At 42.8% G+C, this 25097-nt stretch overlaps 1 protein-coding gene across 1 annotated transcript; it reads right to left on the bottom strand.

Moving 5' to 3' along the window:
* Positions 1 to 627: 627 nt before the first annotated feature.
* LOC110534834 (cation channel sperm-associated protein 3) lies at positions 628 to 23798 on the bottom strand. The gene is made up of 8 exons (XM_036989550.1): positions 23473 to 23798; positions 23080 to 23233; positions 22665 to 22904; positions 22317 to 22499; positions 21628 to 21768; positions 6130 to 6249; positions 3269 to 3414; positions 628 to 1789 (listed from the first exon to the last, which is right to left on the bottom strand). The coding sequence occupies exons 1-8, from the start codon at positions 23616 to 23618 to the stop codon at positions 1675 to 1677; spliced, it is 1245 nt and encodes a 414-aa protein (XP_036845445.1). The 5' UTR covers positions 23619 to 23798; the 3' UTR covers positions 628 to 1674.
* Positions 23799 to 25097: the final 1299 nt, after the last annotated feature.

Below are 25097 nucleotides of genomic sequence, written 5' to 3'. Positions count from 1 at the left end.
TTTTTTTTTTTACTGCCAAGAAAATGCTTCAGCGGGGATATACACTCATACTGGTAGGCCTACGAGCTGGAATTTGATATTGTGAGGCGAAATTCTCACAATATCCAATTCCAGCTCTTAAGCCTAACACACCTTTAATACAGGCCCCGACCAATATAGCCAATTTAAACCGCATCACTGAATAACTGTGATAACGCGAATAATCAGCGAGATTTTACAACGACTATGAATGAGTGTTTGAAGTTGTCAAAGCGTGATGTTTTTTCCTCTTGACAGTTATTAAGAGAGGGGATCAATACGATATCTCCAGGTTCACACCTTCAGCCAATCCCATATCTATAGTACTGACCCATTAGGATGATATTCACGCCGTGCTATGCTGCAACTACAATGTGTATGTACTTTCAATGATTGATAATATGCCTTTTACAGGGGTCAATGCGTTTTAGTATTTCTTCATTTAAAAAAGTATATTATTCTACTTATATCAATGCATTATTTTGAATGCAATAGGCTATATATTATATATATATATATATCTATTATATATATATATATATATATATATATATAAAGAATCAAATAACTTATGTAAAATATTATACAAATAAATCAAGATACCTTAAATGACATATTGGCAGAGTTTGCTAAGGGCTGATCAAGTGTTTGACGATCAGATAACACCCATGGGCCTAACCCTTGACAAACGTTTTCCTAACTCAAAGCGTGTAAACCAAGCAATTGATGTCAATGGGAGTTTCATACACCCGTGGGGATTTGGCTGGCTCTATCGTCATATGGTTACGTTGTTCATGACATCATAATAAAAACAAAAGACTGTAAAAAAAACAAAACAATCATATATTTTCCAATTAGCCCACACCCCAGTCTGTGTATATCATTGAAGAGCAGATGCTATAAGGTTTCATTTTATAGCCTGTAAATATTCAAAACAGATATTTCTATACCTACACGAAAGCCATTACTGGTGAGTCTACTTCCCTCCGAACATATCTCACAGCCAGAGTGTCTTAACTACTCCAAACAGCGCGAAATGCAAATGACAGTCTGTACTTGTACCAAACAGGTTTGCAACTAGTGAGAAGAGAGTTCGTGACCCACGTATTGACTTGGAGAATAAATCATCCAGAACTTCCTATAAAGTCCCCGTGTAACAGATGACGTGTTGTGCCTGTCTGTGGCTGTTCACCAGTAGACAGAGGGGTTACGTGGGCCTCCGGATTCTACAGATAGTAGCCTACCTCACAGTGGCCCCAAACCTGAGTACAGACATGACTATGTGGGCCATCTGGACTGGACTCTCCCTGCCTGGCTGACAGCCTGGTCTGCATCCCAAATTGGAACCCATTCCCTACTTAGTGCACTTATTTAAAACAGGGTCCTTGGGGCTCTGGTCAAAAAAAGTAGCGCACTATCTAGGGAATAGAGTGCCATTTGGGATGGATCCTGGAGACATCTTGAAGACCATTCTCTGCCAACTCTAGGCCAATGGAATGGACTGGACATCACCATAGCCAACCCACAACAAAGACCTGACAGACAGCTGTAACGTGCCAACATATGTCCTCTTTTTTTAATTTGAATACCAGTATGCAAATGAACAAGGATTTCAGCTCTCAGTAGCTCTCAGTCGGATCCCTGTTCCTGTAGCTGTTACGCCCTCATTTTGATTTTCCTCTCTCTCAGTGCTTTCTGTTCCATTTCAATCAAGTCTTCTTCCAGTAAGTCACTCAGAATCAGAACGGCCTCAGAGTACAGCTGCTGCAGCCTGCAAGGGGACGATCTTTTTTTGTTATACATCTCTTCATCACACTTTAGTTACCTTACTTTTCATAACTATAGTCTCTATAATTACCCGTAATTACAGTAGCTAGATAACCAGCACACACACACACACACACACACCACACCACACCACACCAGCACACACCACACCACACCAGCACACACACACCACACCACACCACACACACACCACACCACACACACATACGTTTTCTTTACAAAATGAGATATCACCCTTTTCATTTGAGCGTACATAAGGCAGCCTTATTATTCAATACCTTAAAATCAACTGAATGTGTTTTTGCTATAAAAGACATACACCGTGTGTGTAAAGATTTATAGTCTATAGTCATTTAGTTGCAGATTTCTTAGGATGTGGTTTGATGATTTAAACCTGAAACCACAATGACAACCAAAACTGTTGGTTGTTTGGACGGTAAAAAACGTGTAGAAGACTGGGTGACGATAGTGCATGCTGTTACAAGCCCTACACCGACAAAAGTACTATAATCATGCACGTCCACAGAAAAAAAAATGTAGTAATTACCCAAATCATCATCTTTGCGTCAAAAATATTTTTTTTTGGGGGGGGGACGAAGTTGACGCGTGACATTCATTTAAGGATTACGGTACTAAGTCTACATCGTTAGGTTAAAGCTAAAAATAAAATAAAAAAATACGAGACTTCATTATGCAAAATTGACATCATTGGATGTATCCATTTCTAAAAACGGGATATTCTAGAAAAAAAACACAGCTTAGAAATGTTTCCGTAACATTCAGGTTTCTAGGATAAGACAAAAAAACATTAGTTCTGATTTGAAAAGTGCCTCCGGTCCATGTATTGAAAAAGAAAGTCAACCACAGCAATTCAAACAGAGAGCTTTTAATGCACACGTAGAATGTTATTTCCGACCCCTCTATCTCCACTTCATGGCTGTCATAAACCTCTCTCTCTCTCAAACCCTATTCTCTTCCTACTTTGCACAAACACTCAATTGAGTTTAAAAAAAAAAAAAAAAAAAAAACACCTATCTCTCTTTATAACTCTCGTTTACAGTCTGTTTGCCCCTCACAGAAGAATCATTAACCCTTTATAGGAGAGTCTGTTTGGCTGTGACCCAGATAGGACTCTGATTGAGAGTGTGTGTGTGTGTGTGTGTGTGTGGTCTCTGAGACAGACGTTTGGTGGTAAGCTAGCTCAGTTAACAATACATTTAGTGCTTGGTGTACTGTGTCCCAAATTCCTTCATGCACTATATAGGGAATAGGGTGCCTACTTGTTCAGACTGTAGGGTGCTGTGGGATGCCTACTTGTTCAGACTGGAGGGTGCCTACTTGTTCAGACTGTAGGGTGCTATAGGGTGCCTACTTGTTAAGACTGTAGGGAGCCTACTTGTTAAGACTAAGGTGCTGTAGGGTTCCTACTTGTTCAGACTGTAAGGTGCTGTAGGGTTCCTACTTGTTGACAGTGGTGTCCTGGTGATCCAGGGTGGTCAGGTAGATGTCTATGAAGGACATGCTGGTACACAGGTCCTCCATCACAGTGTAATCAGTGTGACGCAGAGACTTGTTGAACTGTTGCACTAGCTTGGTGAAGTTGCCTGTCTGTATGGAGGGAGGAGAGCAGATCGGGGTTCAAACGCTATTCGAAATCTTTAAAATAGCTTTAGCATTTCCTTTAGCCTGTGATAAATTATATTGGTTCCATTGCGCCAGGCATGCTCAATGAAGCCCAGATTAAGTATTTGAAATTATTTCAAATAGTTTTTGAACCCAGGTCTGGAGAAGAGCGTGTTAAGTAGGTCATGTTTGGATGTCTGTCGCAAGTATCATTCACAAAACAGCTAGCGGTGTCAATCACCACAAAACGGCTAGCGGTGTCAATCACCACAAAATGGCTAGTGGTGTCTATCATCACAAAATGGCTAGCGGTGTCAATCATCACAAAATGGCTAGCGGTGTCAATCACCACAAAACGGCTAGCGGTGTCAATCACCACAAAACGGCTAGCGGTGTCTATCACCACAAAACGGCTAGCGGTGTCTATCACCACAAAACGGCTAGCGGTGTCAATCACCACAAAACGGCTAGCGGTGTCAATCACCACAAAACGGCTAGCGGTGTCAATCACCACAAAACGGCTAGCGGTGTCAATCACCACAAAACGGCTAGCGGTGTCAATCACCACAAAATGGCTAGCGGTGTCAATCACCACAAAATGGCTAGTGGTGTCTATCATCACAACATGGCTAGCGGTGTCTATCATCACAAAATGGCTAGCGGTGTCAATCACCACAAAACGGCTAGCGGTGTCTATCATCACAAAATGGCTAGTGGTGTCTATCATCACAAAATGGCTAGCGGTGTCAATCACCACAAAATGGCTAGCGGTGTCAATCATCACAAAATGGCTAGCGGTGTCTATCACCACAAAACGGCTAGCAGTGTCTATCACCACAAAACGGCTAGCGGTGTCAATCACCACAAAACAGCTAGCGGTGTCAATACCCACAAAACGGCTAGCGGTGTCAATCACCACAAAACGGCTAGCGGTGTCAATCACCACAAAACGGCTAGCGGTGTCAATCACCACAAAATGGCTAGTGGTGTCTATCATCACAACATGGCTAGTGGTGTCTATCATCACAAAATGGCTAGCGGTGTCAATCACCACAAAACGGCTAGCGGTGTCTATCATCACAAAATGGCTAGTGGTGTCTATCATCACAAAATGGCTAGCGGTGTCAATCACCACAAAATGGCTAGCGGTGTCAATCACCACAAAACGGCTAGCGGTGTCAATCACCACAAAACGGCTAGCGGTGTCAATCACCACAAAACAGCTAGCGGTGTCAATACCCACAAAACGGCTAGCGGTGTCAATCACCACAAAATGGCTAGCGGTGTCAATCACCACAAAACGGCTAGCGGTGTCAATCACCACAAAACGGCTAGCGGTGTCAATCACCACAAAATGGCTAGTGGTGTCTATCATCACAACATGGCTAGTGGTGTCTATCATCACAAAATGGCTAGTGGTGTCTATCATCACAAAATGGCTAGTGGTGTCTATCATCACAAAATGGCTAGCAGTGTCAATCACCACAAAACGGCTAGCGGTGTCAATCACCACAAAATGGCTAGTGGTGTCTATCATCACAAAATGGCTAGTGGTGTCTATCATCACAAAATGGCTAGCGGTGTCAATCACCACAAAATGGCTAGCGGTGTCAATCATCACAAAATGGCTAGCGGTGTCTATCATCACAAAATGGCTAGCGGTGTCTATCATCACAAAATGGCTAGTGGTGTCTATCATCACAAAATGGCTAGCAGTGTCAATCACCACAAAACGGCTAGCGGTGTCAATCACCACAAAATGGCTAGTGGTGTCTATCATCACAAAATGGCTAGTGGTGTCTATCATCACAAAATGGCTAGCGGTGTCAATCACCACAAAATGGCTAGCGGTGTCAATCATCACAAAATGGCTAGCGGTGTCTATCATCACAAAATGGCTAGCGGTGTCTATCATCACAAAATGGCTAGTGGTGTCTATCATCACAAAATGGCTAGCGGTGTCAATCACCACAAAACGGCTAGCGGTGTCAATCACCACAAAATGGCTAGTGGTGTCTATCATCACAAAATGGCTAGTGGTGTCTATCATCACAAAATGGCTAGCGGTGTCAATCACCACAAAACGGCTAGCGGTGTCTATCATCACAAAATGGCTAGTGGTGTCTATCATCACAAAATGGCTAGCGGTGTCAATCACCACAAAATGGCTAGCGGTGTCAATCATCACAAAATGGCTAGCGGTGTCAATCACCACAAAATGGCTAGCGTTGTCAATCACCACAAAATGGCTAGCGGTGTCTATCATCAGGGTCAAAAAGTCAAGAATCAATTCAACACCTGTTTGTGCATCGGTATCCCACAACGTAAACCAACCTTAGTCCTAACTAACATTAGGGGCTCCTGAGTGGCGCAGCAGTCTAATGCACTGCATCTCAGTGCTAGGGTATCGTCACTACAGACCCTGGTTCGATTCCAGGCTGTATCACAACCGGCTGTGATTGGGAGTCCCATAGGGCGGTGCACAATTGGCCCATCGTTGTCCGGGTTAAGGTTTGGCCGAGGTAGGCCGTCATTGTAAATAAGAATTTGTTCTTGCCTAGTTAAATATTTTTTTTTATAGTCTAACGTAAACCTAACCCGCATGTCCCAAATACCACCCTTTATAGTGCACTCCTTTTGACCAAATTCCTATAGTACACAGTATAGGGAGGGGACACCTGGCTCTGGTGTGAGTGTCACCTGGCTCTGGATCAGATTCCTGATCTCGTTCTTCTGTCTCTGGATGATGGCGTGTTTCTTCTGGGTCAGCGAAGCCTCCCGTTCACTTTGTACCTCATTCTCAAAACGCTTCGTTGCATGCTGGGGAAAACACATGAAAAAGTATTGGATTCCTAGCTACGATTTGTACAACTGGTTTTCAAATCTGTAAATGCATAATTTCTAGTGCACTGTATATTAAACCCTAAAAGTCGATTGAAACACCTGTGTATCTAAAGTGAATAGTTCATATTAAGACCAATACGTACGTGAATTACAACATTATTTGAAATACAAATTGTCTTTTTTTTTTTTTTGCATATAAAAACAGGTAGCTTTTTCCTTAAACCAGTTGCTAAAAGTCGTCCTCGGACCTTAGGAGCAGAGGCTAAGATCCATATATATATTTTTTAATACCTTATGTTTATTCAGAGATCCATTACTACCAGCGTGTCCCCCCCCCCCCCCCCCCCACATGATGGAGGACGGAAATAACACTTCACACACTAGCTAAGAAATAGGTTACATTATCACTATAGCAGCTCCCCAAAGGAAACCCAGAGAGCCTCCCGATCCATCCATCCCCTCACTCTGGCTGTGTCCCAAATGGAACCCTATCACACACACACACACACACACACACACACACACACACACACACACACACACACACACGTTTCTTTATTTGTACTATTTTCTACATTGTAGAATAATGGTGAAGCCATCAAAACTATAAAATAACATATGGAATCAGGTAGTAACCAAAAAAATGTAAAGTGTTAAACAAATCAAAACATTTTATATTTGAGATTATTCAAAGTAGCCACCCTTTGTCTTGATGACAGCTTTGCACACTCTTGGCATTCTCTCAACCAGCTTCATGAGGTAGTCAACTGGAATGCATTTCAATTAACAGGTGTGCCTTGTAAAACGGGAAGGAATTATTCCACAAATTAATGCATTTGAGCCAATCAGTTGTGTTGTGACAAGGTAGGGGTGGTGTACAGACGATTATGGCAAGAATAGCTCAAATAAGCAAAGAGAAATGACAGACCATCATTACTTTAAGACATGAAGGTCAGTCAATGCAGAAAATTCCAAGAACTTCTAAAGTTTCTTCAAGTGTAGTCACAAACACAATCAAGTGCAATGATGAAACTGGCTCTCATGAGGACCGCTACAGGAAAGGAAGACCCAGAGTTACCTCTGCTGCAGAGGATAAGTTCATTACAGTTAACTGCACCTCAGATTGCAGCACAAATAAACACTTCAGAGTTCAAGTAACAGACACATCTCAATATCAACTGTTCAGAGACTGCATGAATCAGGCCTACATGGTTGAATTGCTGCAAAGAAACGACTACTAAAGTACACCAATAAGAAGAAGAGACTTGCTTGGGCAAAGAAACACGAGCAATTGACATTAGACCGGTGGAAATCTGTCCACCGGTCTGATGAGTCCAAATTAGAGATTTTTGGTTCCAACTAGTGTGTCTTTGTGAGACACAGAGTAGGTGAACAGATGATCTCTGCATGTGTGGTTCCCAACGTGAAGCATGGAGGTGGTGTGATGGTGCTTAGCTGGTGACACTGTGATTTATTAAAGAATTCAAGGCACACTTAACCAGCATGACTACCACAGCATTCTGCAGTGATACGCCCTCCCATCATTTGTTTTTCCAACAGGACAATGACCCAACACACCTCCAGGCTGTGTCAGGGCTATTTGACCAAGAAGGAGAGTGATGGAGTGCTGCATCAGATGACCTGGCCTCCACAATCACCCGACCTCATCCCAATTGAGATGGTTTGGGATGAGTTGGACCACAGAGTGAAGGAAAAGCAGCCAACAAGTGCTCAGCATATGTGGGAACTCCTTCAAGACGGTTGGAAAAACATTCCATCTGAAGCTGGTTGAGAGAATGCCAAGAGTGTACAAAGCTGTCATCAAGGCAAAGGGTGGCTACTTTGCAGAATCTCAAATATAAAATATATATTTTGATTTGTTTAACACTTTATTTTGGCTACTACATGATTCCATACCTGTTATTTCATAGTTTTGATGTCTTCACTATTATTCTACAATGTAGAAAATAGTTAAAAATAAAGAAAAACCCCTAGAATGAGTAGACTGGTACTGTAGGTACACAAAGTAAGTATTCAGACCCCTTCGCATTTTGTTACAGCCTTGTTCTAAAATGGACTAAATACATTTTTCCTTATCAATCTACAGACATATTTTTGCAAATGTATTAAAATAAACAGCAATACCTTATTTACTTAAGTATTCAGACCATTTGCTATGAGACTCAAAAATTGAGCTCAGGTGGATCCTGTTTCCGTTGATCATCCTTGAGATGTTTTTACAACTTGATTGGAGTCCACCTGTGGTAAATTCAATTGAATGGACATGATTTGGAAAGGCACACATCTGTCTGTATAAAAAGGTCCCACAGTTGACAGTGCATGTCAGAGCAAAAACCAAGCTGTGAGGCCGATGGAAATGTCCGTAGAGCTCCGAGACAGGATTGGGTCAAGGCACAGATCTGGGGAAGGGTACCAAAAACATTCTACAGCATTGAAGGTCCCCAAGAACACAGTAGCCTCCATCATTGTGAAAAGGAAGAAGTTTGGAACCACCAAGACTCTTCCTAGAGCTGGTCGCCAGGCCAAACTGAGCAATCGGGGGAGAAGGACCTTGTTCAGGGAGGTGACCAAGAACCCGATGGTCCATCTCCACAGCACTCCACCAATCAGGCCTTTATGGTAGAGTGGCAAGACGAAAGCCACTCCTCAGTAAAAGGAACATGACCGCCTGCTTGGAGTTTGCCAAAAGGCACCTAGAGGTCTCTCAGACCATGAGAAACAAGATTATCTTGTCTGATGCCAAGCTTCACATCTGGAGGAAACCTGGCACCATCCCTATGGTAAAGCATGGTGGTGGCAGCATCATGCTGTGGTGATGTTTTTCATCAGGAAGGACTGGGAGACTAGGCAGGATCAAGGGAAAGATGAGCAAAGTACAGAGAGATCCTTGATGAAAGCCTGCTCCAGACCTCAGAAGGTTCACCTTCCAACAGGACAATGACTATAAGCACGCAGCAGAGACTACACAGGAGTGGCTTCGGGACAAGACTATGAATTTCCTTGAGTGGCCCAGCCAGAGCCCTGACTTGAACCCGACCGAACGTCTCTGGAGACCTGAAAACAGCTGTGCAGCGACACTCCCCATCCAACCTGACAAAGCTTGAGAGGATCTTCAGAGAAGAATGGGAGAAACTCCCTAAATACAGGGGCGCCAAGCTTGTAGCGTCAAACCCAAGAAGACTCGAGGCTGTAATCGCAGCCAAAGGTGCTTCAACAAAGTACTGAGGAAAGGGTGTGAATACTTACGTAAATATTTTCAATACATTTGCAAAATGTATTTGTCATTTTGGGGTATTGTGTGTAGATTGATGAAGGTGGAAAAAAGGCTATTTAATCAATTTTAGAACAAGGCTGTAACATAACAAGATGTGGAAATATCAAGGGGTCTGAATACTTTCCTAAAGCACTGTGTTTTTTATTTAACAAGGAAAGTCAGTTCAGAACAAATTCTTATTTACAATGACGGCCTTACACCGGCCAAACCCAGACGACGCTGGGCCAATTGTGCGCCGCCCTATAGGTCTCCCAATCACAGCCGGTTGTGATACAGCCTGGATGTGTGTGTGATATATATATATATATATATATATATAGGCCCTGGTTGAAAAGTAGTGCAGTATAAAGGGAATAGGGGGCTGTTTGAGATGCAACCAGCAGCAATAAAAGAAGGTTCTCTCTCACTCACTCACTCACTCTCTCACTCACTCACTCACTCTCACTCACTCACTCTCTCACTCTCTCTCTCTCACTCACTCACTCACTCACTCTCTCACTCTCTCATCTCACTCACTCACTCACTCTCACTCTCTCTCTCTCTCACTCTCTCTCTCTCACTCACTCTCTCACTCTCTCACTCTCTCTCTCTCTCTCACTCTCTCTCTCTCTCACTCACTCTCACTCACTCACTCTCTCACTCTCTCACCTCACTCACTCACTCACTCACTCTCACTCTCTCTCTCACTCTCTCTCTCTCTCACTCTCTCACTCACTCTCTCACTCTCACTCACTCTCTCACTCTCTCACTCTCTCACTCTCTCTCTCTCTCACTCACTCACTCTCTCACTCTCTCACTCTCTCACCTCACTCACTCACTCTCTCACTCACTCACTCTCTCACTCACTCTCTCACTCACTCTCTCACTCACTCTCTCACTCTCTCACTCACTCTCTCACTCACTCTCTCACCTCACTCTCTCACCTCACTCACTCACTCACTCACTGGTATGTGAACTTGTAGGGAGTGAACAAGTTATATCCCGAGGCCGCATTCATTGTAGCTGGGGACTTTCCAAATTTCCTCCTGAAATTCTATCAACACATCTCCTGTCCTACACGCGGAGAGCGTACGCTTGACAATTGTTACTCTCCCCTCCGGGATGGCTACAAGGCCCTCCCCCGCACTCCCTCTGGCAAATCAGATCACGGCTCCATCTTGCTCCTCTCCCCTCCTATAGGCAGAAACTTAAGCAGGAAGCACCAGTGGTAAGGACTGTTCAACGTTGATCTGACCAATCAGAATCTATGCTGCAAGACGGTTTTGATCACGCGGACTGGGAAATGTTCTGGGTCGCCTCTGAGAATAGTATAGTAGGACTCGGGTTCATCAGGAAGTGCATAGAGGATGTTGTTCCCCCCGATGGTTAGAACTTATCCAAACCAAAAACCTGTGGATAGATGGCAGCATTCGCACAAAACTCAAACCACATTTAAAACACGCAAGGTGACTGGGAACATGGACAAACAGACCAGCTATGACCTCCGTAAGGCAATCAAAGAGGCAAAACAACAACAGTACAGAGATGATTTGAATCGCAATTCAACAGCTCAGACACAAGACCCATGTGCCTCCAGACAATCATAGATTATAAAGAGATAGCAAGCCAAGTCGAGGACACTGACACCGGTCTCCTGGACAAGCTTAACACCTTCTCCCACTTTCGAGGAAAACAACACAAAGCCACCAACGTGTGCCCCTATCGCTCACGAGGAATGTGTGCTCCCGATCTCCGTGGTTGACGTAAGACATTCAAGCTTGTTAACCCCTCGCAAGTCTGCCAACCCAGATGGCATCCCAAGTCGCGTCCTCAGAGCATGTACAGACCAGCTGGCTGGTTTACCAACAACGATGAGATTCCAGGAAAATAGCCTCTCCCTCAGACGACAAGGCGCAACAGCACCTCTTCAACCTCAGGAGGCTGAAGAAATTTGGCTTGGCCCCTAAGACCCTCACAAACTTCTACAGATGCACCATCCTGTCGGCTGTACCACCGCCTGGTACAACAACTGCACCACAGGGATCTCCAGAGGGTGGTGCGGTCAGCCCAACACATCATCCAGTGCACACTGCCTGCCATTCAGGACATCTACAGCACCCAGTGTCACAGGAAGGTCAAGAATATCATCAAGGACCTCAGCCAACCGAGCCATGGCCTGTTCACACCGCTACCATCTAGAAGGTGGAGACAGTACAGGTGCATCCAAGCTGGGACCAGACTGATAGAATCTGTTTATCTCCAGGTCATCAGATTGTTAAACAGTCATCACTAGCTGGCCTCCGCCCAGTATTCTTTCCTGAACCTTAGACATTGTCACTAGTCAGATACCAGCCAATAATCTACCCTGCAACTTAGAGACTGCTGCCCAATGTACATAAAAGTCATTAAACACTGGTCACTTTAACAAGGTTTACATACTGTTCACTGAGTACTGCCCCTATACAGTGGGGCAAAAAAGTATTTAGTCAGCCACCAATTGTGCAAGTTCTCCCACTTAAAAAGATGAGAATTTTCATCATAGGTACACTTCAACTATGACAGACAAAATGAGAAAAAAAAATCCAGAAAATCACATTGTAGGATTTTTAATGAATTTATTTGCAAATTATGGTGGAAAATAAGTATTTGATCATCTACAAACAAGCAAGATTTCTGGCTCTCATAGACCTGTAACTTCTTCTTTAAGAGGCTCCTCTGTCCTCCACTCGTTATCTGTATTAATGGCACCTGTTTGAACTTGTTATCAGTATAAAAGACACCTGTACACAACCTCAAACAGTTACACTCCAAACTCCACTATGGCCAAGACCAAAGAGCTGTCAAAGGACACCAGAAACAAAATTGTAGACCTGCACCAGGCTGGGAAGACTGAATCTGCAATAGATAAGCAGCTTGGTTTGAAGAAATCAAATGTGGGAGCAATTATTAGGAAGTGGAAGACATACAAGACCACTGATAAATCTCCCTCGATCTGGGGCTCCACGCAAGATCTCACGCCGTGGGGTCAAAATGATCACAAGAACGGTGAGCAAAAATCCCAGAACCCAGACCTAGAACCCAGACCTAGTGAATGACCTGCAGAGAGCTGGGACCAAAGTAACAAAGCCTACCATCAGTAACACACTACGCCGCCAGGGACTCAAATCCTGACGTGTCCCCCTGCTTAAGCCAGTACATGTCCAAGCCCATCGGAAGTTTGCTAGAGAGCATTTGGATGACCCAGAAGAAGATTGGGAGAATGTCAGATGAAACCAAAATATAACTTTTTGGTAAAAACTCAACTCGCCGTGTTTGGAGGACAAAGAATGCTGAGTTGCATCCAAAGAATACCACCTACTGTGAAGCATGGGGTTGGAAACATCATGCTTTGGGGCTGTTTTTCTGCAAAGGTACTAGGACGACTGATCCGTGTAAAGGAAAGAATGAATGGGGCCATGTATCGTGAGATTTTGAGTGAAAACCTCCTTCCATCAGCAAGGGCATTGAAGATGAAACGTGGCTGGGTCTTTCAGCATGACAATGAAGGAGTGGCTTCGTAAGAAGCATTAAGGACCTGGAGTGGTCTAGCCAGTCTCCAGATCTCAACCCCATAGAAAATCTTTGGAGGGAGTTGAAAGTCTGTGTTGCCCAGCAACAGCCCCAAAACATCACTGGTCTAGAGGAGATCTGCATGGAGGAATGAGCCAAAATACCAGCAACAGTGTGTGAAAACCTTGTGAAGACTTACAGAAAACGTTTGACCATTGCCAACAAAGGGTATATAACAAAGTATTGAGATAAACTTTTGTTATTGACCAAATAGTTAATCCTATAATGTGATTTTCTGGATTTTTTAACCCCTCATTTTGTCTGTCATAGTTGAAGTGTACCTATGATGAAAATTACAGGCCTCTCATCTTTTTAAGTGGGAGAACTTGCACAATTGGTGGCTGACTAAATACTTTTTTTGCCCCACTGTATATAGGACCATCCACCCTTACCTGGGATATGGATGCATGAAGACCTAAAGGTTGGAGACGTTGTAACAATACAAAAATAAATCACCTGGGAGCATGAATGCATTCAAAAGAAATGTGGCTTCCACATTTAACCCAACCCCTCTGAATCAGAGAGGTGCGGGGGGGGGGGGGGGGGGGCTGCCATAATCGACATCAATGTCTTCAGTGCCCGGGGAAACAGTGGGCCTCAGTCTGCCTCGTTAATGACAGATTTTCACCTTGTCAGCTCGGGGATTCGATCCAGCAACCTCTCGGTTACTTGCCCAACGCTCTAACCACTAGGCTACAACAGTGTTCAGCATTTTCTATGTAATTTTACATACCGTTTTACCCACTTTATACTGTATGCATATACTGTTTTCTAGTCATGGTTCATCCTATAGAACTACTGCAGTAAACACATTTTCTATTCACATACTGTGCATACACACCATTCACATACATCGGCTTGGTATTTTTGATTTATTGTTTGGTATTTTATTAGCTACTCTTCCTGGGGTTCCATACAGAACACAGAACATGAAACATAATGCAGAATGACATAATACAGAACATCATTAGACCAGAACACAGAACATGAAACGTAATACAGAATGACATAATACAGAACATTATTAGACAAGAACAGCTCAAGGACAGAACTATATGCATTTTGTCTAAAGGCACACGTAGCCTACATATCAAACTATCTAGGTCAAATAGAGGTGTGCCGTGACGTGTTGCTTTATCCGTTATTTGAAACCAGGTTTGCTGTTTATTTGAGCAATATGAGATGGAAGGAAGTTCCATGCAATAAGGGCTCTATATAATATGGAACGCTCTCTTAAATTTGTTCTGGATTTGGGGACTGCGAAAAGACCCCTGTTGGAATGTCTGGTGGGATAAGTGTGTGTCAGAGCTGTGTAAGTTGACTATGCAAACAATTTGGGATTTCCAACAATGTTTCTTACAATAAGAAGTGATGCTGTCAGTGTCTCCTCAACTCTTAGCCAAGAGAGACTGACATGCATAGTATTTATATCAGCCCTCTGATTACAATGAAGAGCATAACGTGCCGCTCTGTTCTGGTCCAGATGCAGCTTAACTAGGTATTTCTTTGCAGCACTGGACAACACGACTGGACAATAATCAAGATTAGACAAAACCAGAGCCTGCAGGACTTGCTTAGTGGAGTGTGGTCTCAAAAAAAAGCAGAGCATCTATTTATTTTATGGCCAGACAGACATCTCCCCCATCTTTACAACCTTTGACCCTATATGTTTTAACCATGACTGTTTACAATCTAAGGTAACGCCAAGTCATTTAGTCTCCTCAGCTTGTTCAACAGCCACACCATTCACCACACCATACCAGATTCAGCTGAGGTCTAGAACATAGGGAATGATTTGTACCAAACATAATGCTCTTAGTTTTAGAGATGCTCAGGACCAGTTTATTACTGGCCACCCCATTCCAAAACTGCAACTCTTTGTTAAGGGTTTCAGTGACTTCATTAGCTGTGGTTGCTGATGCGTGTGTGGTTGTATCATCAGCGTACACGCACGGACACACGTGCTTTGTTTAATGCCAGTGGCAGGTCATTGGTAAAAATAGAAAAGAGGGGAGGGCCTCGAGAGCTGCTGTGTGTTACTCCACACTTCGCATGTTTGACATTAGAGAAGCTTCCATTAAAAAGAAAGCCCTCAGTTCTATTAGATAGATTGCCATATCGTGGATTCAGAGCTGAGGTTGAAAATACAATTCAAACGGCTGCTGCACTGAAATCTAACAGTACAGCTTCCACAATCTTCTTATTATCCAGTTCTTTCAACCAATCATCAGTCATTTGTGTCAGTGCAGTACACGTTGAGTGTGCCCTTCTCTATAAGCATGCTGAAAGTCTGTTGTTAATTTGTTTACAGAGAAATAGCATTGTATTTGGTCAAACACAATTTTTTTTCCCAACAGTTTGCTAAGAGCTGGCAGCAAGCTTATAAACTCAGCAAAAAAAAAGAAACATCCTCTCACTGTCAACTGCGTTTATTTTCAGCAAACTGAACATGTGTAAATATTTGCATGAACATAAGATTCAACAACTGAGACATAAACTGAACAAGTTCCACAGACGTGTGACTAACAGAAATTGAATAATGTGTCCCTGGGTCAAAATCTAAATTAACAGTCAGTATCTGGTGTGGCCACCAGCTGCATTAAGTACTGCAGTGCATATCCTCCTCTTGGACTGCATCAGATTTGCCAGTTATTGCTGTGAGATGTTACCCCAGTCTTCCACCAAGGCAAGGGGGGGGGGTCCTGAAAAAGGGACATTTCTTTTTTTTGCTGAGTTTAGGTCTGCTGTTAGAACCAGTATTACCACTCTTGGGTTGCAGAATTACTTTGGCTTCCCTGCAGGCCTGAGGACAGAGACTTGCCTCTAGGCTCAGATTAAAGATATTCCCTCTAAATTGTCAATGCCAGGAGGTTTGTCATTATTGATCATTAACAATTTTTCCACCTCTCCCACGCTAACTTCACAAAATTCTAACTTGCAATGCTTTTCTTTCATTATTTGTTTTTTTTATGCATTAATATAATTGCTCACTGTTTGTTGTTGGCATTTCCTGCCTAAGTTTGCCCACTTTGAAATAAATCATTAAAATAATTGGCAACATCAAATGGTTTTGTGATGAATCTGATTCAATGAAAAATGGAGTTGAAAGTCTTTCTGCCCATAGTTTCATTTAAAATACTCCAAAGTTTTATTCCATCGTTCTTTATATCATGGATCTTGGATTCATAATACAGTTTCTTCTTCTTAGTCACATCATTTCTCCGTTTGCAGTAAGTCAGATGTGCAGACAGACTTATTAGCCACTCATTTTGCCCCATCTCTTTCAACCATACAGTTTTTTCAATTCCTCCTCAATCCATGGAGCCTTAACAGTTCTAACAGGTGCATGTTTATCAATAATTGGAAGAAGCAATTTCATAAATTAATCAAGTGCAGCATCTGGATGCTCCTCATTAAAATCACATCAGACCAATAAATATATTTAACATTATCCACATAAGAGTCACAGCAAAATCTTTTGTATGATCTCTTATACACTATTTTAGGCCCAGCTGTTGGAACTTTGTCTTTCCTGTATATATCCACTATATTGTGATCACTGCATCCAATGGGTACGGATACAGCTTTAAAACAAAGTTATACAGTATTATTAAAAATGTGATCCATACACGTGGATGATCTTGTTCCTGAGTGTTTGTAAAAACACCCTGGTATGTGGATTAATAACCAGATTACAGGCACCAGATTACAGGCACTGGTTACAGTAAAACACTTCATCTTGAGCGGACAGCTTGATGAAAACCAGTCAATATTCAGGTCCCCAAGAAAGTATACCCTTCTCTTAACATCATACACTAACAACCATTTCAGATATATTATTTACATACTGATTGTTAGCACTTGGTGGCCTATAGCAAAATAAATAAAAAGGATTTAGATGTGCCAAGTGAACCTGCAACCACAACACTTCAATAACACTTGACATAAGATCTTCTAAGCATTAGAGGGATTATGGCTCTGAATATATACAGCAACACCTCTCCCATAAGCATTTCTGTCTCTTCTATAGATGTTATATCCTTGTATTGCTACTGCTGTATCAAATTAATTATCTAAGTGAGTCTCAGAAATGGCTAATATATGAATGTTCTTTGATGTTAGCAAGTTATTGATTTCATGAACCTTATTTCTAAGGCTACATATATTAATATGGGCTATTTTCAGTCCTTTCCTGGGTAGCTTATCAGAGCTAGACATACTACTGAAAAGAGCAAGCAAAGCAAGAGAAAAAAATATATACATTCAGCAGTCCATTAATCAGTTGGTGTGTGTGGGTGTGTGTGTGTGTGTGTGTGCGCGCTGTGGGGTTGAAGCTATGAACCCAAAGGCTTGGCTTTCTCATCCCTTCCAGGCTTCTGGGAGGGAGGGTGAACAATGAGCCTGTCATAGCAGATGTAAGCAATGTCCCCACGCGCTCTGGCAGCTTTCATGGCTGGGATCAGTTCTTTCCTCTTCTGGCGCACAGCTTCAGGATAGTCCTCATTGAGGAAGATATACGTTCCTCTCAAGTTCTTGGCTCTTTCCAGAACAGCTACCTTGTCCTTGAACCTCAGGAACTTGACCACTATCGGCCTGGGCCTGTCACCTGGGCCGGTGGTGGGTTTTCCAGTCCTGTGGGCGCGCTCCACCTCAATCTTCCTGTGGTCCATATTCAATTTCTCAGAGATCATTTCTCTCACTTTGACCTCAGACTCCGTCCAGGTCTCATGTGGAGATTCTGCAATTCCGTCCACAACCATGTTAATCCACCTTGATTGTCCCTCGAGATAACAATGACGGATAAATCAGGCTATCATGGATTCACACACAGAACTGATGTCCTCTCTCAATGACTTACAGATTGCTGTCATATTGCTCTTCTGTTTCAACTCATTGAGCTGACCATGGGAAAACTGCAAACTGTTCTTCAGGTTCTGGGCCTCTCTCGTCAGGTCGTCCATTCTTTGATTAGTAGAATCCACGAGTATTTGGACAAAACACTTGAAGCTATTTTCTCGTTGTTGTAACAACTGCTTGTTGGTCTATTTTTGTTTGTTTAAAAGATCCTTTACGTGTGATAGAGAGACACCACTGTCCTCAACGGTACTCCCGCCGGCTTTGGTCTCTGTCACGGTAGCTAGCAACGTTGGTTACCCTGTTACGCCTTACAGTTCCAGACAGGGAAGGTCATGGGGAAGATTGAAAACAACAAACAGCAGGGATCTAGACAGCCACAAACCCGGAACAATCCACAGTCCCAGCCACAATTGTTAACCACATCGCGGGCTGCATTCAAGAAAACCCAGCTAGCTTGATATGCAGCTAGGCTAGCTGCAACGCCAAATAGCTCCTCAGACCAGTCCTGGGGTCGGCAGGATCACTGGAAAGAGACAAGCACCAGTGGTAAGGACTGTTCAACGTTGATCTGACCAATCAGAATCTATGCTTCAAGCAGTCCCAGCAACTGATGACAACTGCATTGCTGGTTTCAAACTAACCTTCCAATACACTTTCAAACAACAAACTTTTCGAACAAATAAAAACTGAGCTCTTCGGTTAAAGAAGGATTTTAAGCCTTAAGACAACTGAGACATAGATTGTGTCTGTGTGCCATTCAGAAGGTGAATGGGCAAGACAAAAGATGTAAGTGCCTTTTACAGTGGGGCAAAAAAAGTATTTAGTCAGCCACCAATTGTGCAAGTTCTCCCACTTAAAAAGATGAGAGAGGCCTGTCATTTTTATCATAGGTACACTTTAACTATGACAGACAAAATGAGAAGAAAAAAAATCCAGAAAATCACATTGTAGGATTTTTAATTAATTTATTTGCAAATTATGGTGGAAAATAAGTATTTGGTCAATAACAAAAGTTTATCTCAATACTTTGTTATATACCCTTTGTGGGCACTGACAGAGGTCAAATGTTTTCTCTAAGTCTTCACAAGGTTTTCACACACTGTTGCTGGTATTCCTCCATGCAGATATCCTCTAGAGCAGTGATGTTTTGGGGCTGTTGCTGGGCAACACAGACTTTCAACTCCCTCCAAAGATTTTCTATGGGGTTGAGATCTGGAGACTGGCTAGACCACTCCAGGACCTTAATGCTTCTTACGAAGCCACTCCTTCGTTGCCCGGGAGGTGTGTTTGGGATCATTGTCATGCTGAAAGACCCAGCCACGTTTCATCTTCAATGCCCTTGCTGATGGAAGGAGGTTTTCACTCAAAATCTCACAATACACGGCCCCATTCATTCTTTCCTTTACACGAATCAGTCGTCCTGGTCCCTTTGCAGAAAAACAGCCCCAAAGCATGATGTTTCCACCCCCATGCTTCACAGTATGTATGGTGTTCTTTGGATGCAACTCAGCATTCTTTGTCCTCCAAACACAATGAGTTGAGTTTTTACCAAAAAGTTATATTTTGGTTTCATCTGACATTCTCCCAATCTTCTTCTGGGTCATCCAAATGCTCTCTAGCAAACTTCAGACGGGCCTGGACATGTACTGGCTTAAGCAGGAGGACACGTCTGGCACTGCAGGATTTGAGTGCCTGGCGGCGTAATGCGTTACTGATGGTAGGCTTTGTTACTTTGGTCCCAGCTCTCTGCAGGTCATTCACTAGGTCCCCCCGTGTGGTTCTGGGATTTTTGCTCACCGTTCTTGGGATCATTTTGACCCCACGGGGTGAGATCTTGCGTGGAGCCCCAGATCGAGGGAGATTTATCAGTGGTCTTGTATGTCTTCCATTTCCTAATAATTGCTCCCACAGTTGATTTCTTCAAACCAAGCTGCTTACCTATTGCAGATTCAGTCTTCCCAGCCTGGTGCAGGTCTACAATTTTGTTTCTGGTGTCCTTTGACAGCTCTTTGGTCTTGGCCATATTGGAGTTTGGAGTGTGACTGTTTGAGGTTGTGGACAGGTGTCTTTTATACTGATAACAAGTTCAAACAGGTGCCATTAATACAGGTAACGAGTGGAGGACAGAGGAGCCTCTTAAAGAAGTTACAGGTCTGTGAGAGCCAGAAATCTTGCTTGTTTGTAGGTGACCAAATACTTATTTTCCACCATAATTTGCAAATAAATTCATAAAAAATCCTACAATGTGATTTTCTGAAAAAAAAATTCTCATTTTGTCTGTCATAGTTGAAGTGTACCGGGCCTCTCTCATCTTTTTAAGTGGGAGAACTTGCACAATTGGTGGCTGACTAAATACTTTTTTGCCCCACTGTATATCTTCTGTAAATTCACCCAGTGTAGATACTTGGTTGCATTTGGATTACTGTTGTTACAGTGCTATTTGGGTTGTTAACCTTTTACTGTACTGGGCTCATCAGAGTCATACAGAGTGTTGCTTGATCGTCTTAAAACAAATCTACTTTGAAACTAAATGTATGTGCACCTCATACACGGTTATGGGCTTAACAAAAATATAGACACCTGTACCATGTGAGATATAGAGTGGAAATGTATTACATTTAAGTTTCTGTCCCAATATTACATTTACAGATCACAGATGACTGAAATATAACAAAACCATTTGACATAGAAACACTGGATTTTTGGGGCTGTTTAAAAAAATAAACATGTTTAATAATTATGAAGTATATTAATAACATCCCACCCATGAAGCCACTAGGTCACTTGACTGCAGGAAAGGGCTACTTGGATTCGTTCCGACATTTCATGATTTCGTATATTTTTTTTTTGTGATTATTTGTGTACTCTGACATTTTACTCCATTGTTAAGGAGCTAGTAACATAAGCATTTCGCTGACCCCGCTATAACATCTGCTAAACTGTGTAAACTTTTGATTTGATTTTAAAGAGGTGGCCTGGTCGCTTGCTTTCTCCAGGGCGTCAGCTGTAAATAATTATACGAAGGGTCACATGTAGCCCTGCCTGAGAGCTGCCGTCTGGACATCACATCTGACTAAACCCCACAGAGACAGCACAGCACTGAGCTGAGCTGGCTTGGGCCCAGGAAGACAGGATGCATAGAAAATGGAACCCTATTCCCAATACAGGGCACTACTTTTGACCAGGCAGCGTACACTATGTATGGGAATAGGGTGCGATGCCATTTGGGACTCCCATGAGGACAGGGGACAGAGGGGTTCAACCTGGAGGACAGGGGACAGAGGGGTTCAACCTGGAGGACAGGGGGCAGAGGGGTTCAACCTGGAGGACAGGGGGCAGAGGGGTTCAACCTGGAGGACAGGGGGCAGAGGGGTTCAACCTGGAGGACAGGGGGCAGAGGGGTTCAACCTGGAGGACAGGGGGCAGAGGGGTTCAACCTGGAGGACAGGGGGGTTCAACCTGGAGGACAGGGGGCAGAGGGGTTCAACCTGGAGGACAGGGGGGTTCAACCTGGAGGACAGGGGACAGAGGGGTTCAACCTGGAGGACAGGGGACAGAGGGGTTCAACCTCAGTAGTAGTAACAACAACGGTGGTAGTCCAGTACAGTACGTACCTGGATCTCCATGATGACCACGCCGATGAACATGTTGAAGAAGATAAAGTAGCCGATGAGGATGAAGACGATGGTGAAGATGCGGCTGGAGTTCATCCCCAGGTCGTCAAGGTTCTGCTGCAGATCAGTCCAACCATCCACCTGAGGAGGGCAGAGACAACGGAATAAGAGTTGAAACAGTTACAGTAGTTTTCCCAAAATTCCCAAGTTTTCCAGAAATCACAGAAGGATGATTCTTGGAATCAAAAGGGAAAATGGAAAACCTGGGAATTTGGGGGAAATTACCAGAGTTTTGTAACCCTAGATGTTAATTATGTATGTTTCCTCAACATGTGCACTAAACAGACCACAACAGACAGCATGTTGGGATATTTGCGATGAAAGATACTGTTGTAGGAACATAACGTTGACATATTTCATACATGGCAGCACAACAAAAGGGCCCTGACGTGAGAATACGACTGTCAAAAAAAAAAAAGTAAAATGTTTAGGTCTACCGGTGGACAGACGGAGGACATTTGGTTCGGCCTACGCCAGACTGAACTGGCAGTCTACAGCAGGGGTTATTTTACAGCCTGGGACCCAAATGAGAAATTCACTGTTTTCCTGGGACCCAAGCTCATGAAACACCTGCGTACCATAGGCAAGATTTCCACTAGGATAGGTAGGCTATTCTAATTCATACTCACTGTCACTAAACTGAAAAGTGTGAAGAGCGCACAGCCCAGGTCTCCCCAGTTCTCAGGATCTCCAGTGTTAGGGTCTCCAAAGTAGTAATATCCAATGATGGCAAAGATGAACATCAGGAGAAACATCAGGCCCAGGACATATACCACACTCTTCATGGTCTTGAATAGAGCTACAACCAAGGCCTGTCAATCAAACAAAAACACAACAAAAGAGAGAGAACACTAAAAATCTCTACAAACCTGACAAACCTTATCCACCGTCACACTCTAAAAAAGGTAATCCAAAGACCAACGTAACAGACACATGTGTATGGCCAAGTATTGTAGCACTAATTGCGTCATTCTCACCTGCAGGCCCCGAATGAAGGACACAGTCTTCAGCACGCGCAAAGAGCGAAAAGCGCGGACGATGCGCATGGTCCCCATTGCACTGGAGTCCCCTCCATCAGCGAACATGGGAACGAATGAAATGACCAAAATAATAGCGTCGAAAACATTGTAGCCATTTTTCCAGTAAACCCCTGGGTTAACGTATACCTTCATCAAGAACTCCATGGTGTAAATGGCCATGAAGAATTCGTCTGCAATCTGTTTGATGAAAATAAGAGTGAAGGGACGACTGGATTTGAGTAGAGGACATATTTGCATACAACTGCTACAAAGCTTAAGCTTATGGAACTGTTACATTTTCCCTAGACGTAATTGTGTATGCTTCTATGTCAGTGTTCGCAATTAGCAAAATTGCGATCAGCAAATTACCCACCGCAAAGAATCCAAAAAGTTTGTATTTCAAATCATAGTCGGTCTCCAAAGCCATGAACAGAGCGTTGAGGATAATCGTGACCATAATCAAACCATCGAACAGTGTTTTTTCAGTAATGTTGGCAATGTAATCGTAGAATTCGGTATCTTTTCTCCTGAATAAAACAATATATATTTTTTTAAAAATCACAGTAGCCTAGCTAATAACAACACCACATTTCAAATGAATTAGTCAGAAACATCTGAAAAGAAAAACAACATGTTTTAAGTGGGCCAGCTGCATTGACGAGTAAACATGCCTCAGAGTCAGACAAGTGTGTGTGTCCGATAAAGAGCTATGACATCTAACGTTTAAATGGAACAACAACAAAAAAGTAATTTTTCTTTAGCCTACACATTCAAACCCGCCGCTGTTGCTGCTGCTCTCCCAACAGCGTCCCAGTCAGAGAATCTTCGGAGCGCTATCTGACTGGCTCCCTTTTGAATGATGAATCTAAAATATCCGCTTCCACTTTCTTTGACGTCTGCATTTAGCTCCATCTTCAGTACCAAACTCCTGGGGTAAAAGCATCGACTCTCGTCGAACTCCTTGGAAAAGGGGAAATAACCAGGTAGTTCTCAACAACAATGACCTCACAATGAAATGGAACGTATAAAATAATAATAAATAAAAAAAAGTTATTGTTTACACATCACAATTGACACTTCGCTAAGCCCCGCCTAATTGTTTTGGGCAACCAATCGCAGTGCTCCGTTGGATAGCAACACCTATTAGCCTCTTAGGTGTTCCCAACAACCGGATGTTCCGGTTTTCAGGAGAAATGGAAAGTGAGCCTTCAACAAGGTGACACCCTTGAGGTCTAATAAGAAACTGGAGACTGCTTCGAAGATATCCAACCTTTGTTTTCAAGCTAATCTACTCACATTTGCACACACTCACACTCACAAATTGACGCGTCTTGCCGACAAAATGTAACTTTTTTTTTGTTCCCTGAAAAGTCAAGATACCTGAAATGTGGCTGAAACTGTACGAGGAAAAGTGGGATGGTCACCCTAAAGCACGGGTCAATTTACTAGACTAGGCTACAATGCGTATTACCATGAACATCAAATAGGTTGACCGGTACCACGTGATGTAGTGGTAAAAAAAAATAAAAGATCAAGATTAACTCTGATTGCCGGTCGCGGTAAAAATAAATAATGCTCCTCATAGGAAACTATCAAATTACAGTACTTTTGTTTTTAGGTCTGTACTTTTGTTTTTAGGTCTGTACTTTTGTTTTTAGGTCTGTACTTTTGTTTTTAGGTCTATACAAATCATGGATCTTGGAGATCTCTGGAGAACTGCACTGTAAGGTGTAGCTATGCCTAGTAACATTTCAATATGTTTTGCCGTGAAAACAGTTGTCATGGGAACAAAAATCCTAAATAATGTAGGCCTATGCCATTGCAAAATCAAATGCTTCTAACCCTAACGTTAACCTCTTCTAACAGAAATAATCACCTTATAGGCCTACTGTCATTAACATATAGCCTTCTTGTTGGATGGATCGAATGTGCATTGGTGTCTAGCTGTAGGCTAGTTGTCTAGTAATATTGGTGTCTAGCTGTAGACTAGTTGTCTAGTAATATTGGTGTCTAGCTGTAGACTAATTGTCTAGTAATATTGGTGTCTAGCTGTAGACTAGTTGTCTAGTAATATTGGTGTCTAGCTGTAGACTAGTTGTCTAGTAATATTGGTGTCTAGCTGTAGACTAGTTGTCTAGTGATATTGGTGTCTAGCTGTAGGCTAGTTGTCTAGTGATATTGGTGTCTAGCTGTAGGCTAGTTGTCTAGTGATATTGGTGTCTAGCTGTAGGCTAGTTGTCTAGTGATATTGGTGTCTAGCTGTAGACTAGTTGTCTAGTAATATTGGTGTCTAGCTGTAGGCTAGTTGTCTAGTGATATTGGTGTCTAGCTGTAGGCTAGTTGTCTAGTGATATTGGTGTCTAGCTGTAGGCTAGTTGTCTAGTGATATTG

This window comes from Oncorhynchus mykiss, chromosome 10, assembly GCF_013265735.2.
Source record: "Oncorhynchus mykiss isolate Arlee chromosome 10, USDA_OmykA_1.1, whole genome shotgun sequence".
NCBI lineage: Eukaryota > Metazoa > Chordata > Actinopteri > Salmoniformes > Salmonidae > Oncorhynchus > Oncorhynchus mykiss.
The sequence above is the reverse complement of the archived record's forward strand: the minus strand, read 5'-3'. Positions and strand labels throughout refer to the sequence as shown.

Excerpts from the sequence above, each read along its gene's own strand:
- LOC110534834 (XM_036989550.1), bottom strand. The coding sequence starts at position 23,618 with ATGGAGCTAAATGCAGACGTCAAAGAAAGTGGAAGCGGATATTTTAGA. Across the intron at positions 22,500-22,664 it reads CCTTCATTCGGGGCCTGCAG|GCCTTGGTTGTAGCTCTATT; the intron begins GTGAGAATGACG and ends TTTGATTGACAG. Across the intron at positions 3,415-6,129 it reads GGAATCTGATCCAGAGCCAG|ACAGGCAACTTCACCAAGCT; the intron begins GTGACACTCACA and ends CCCTCCATACAG.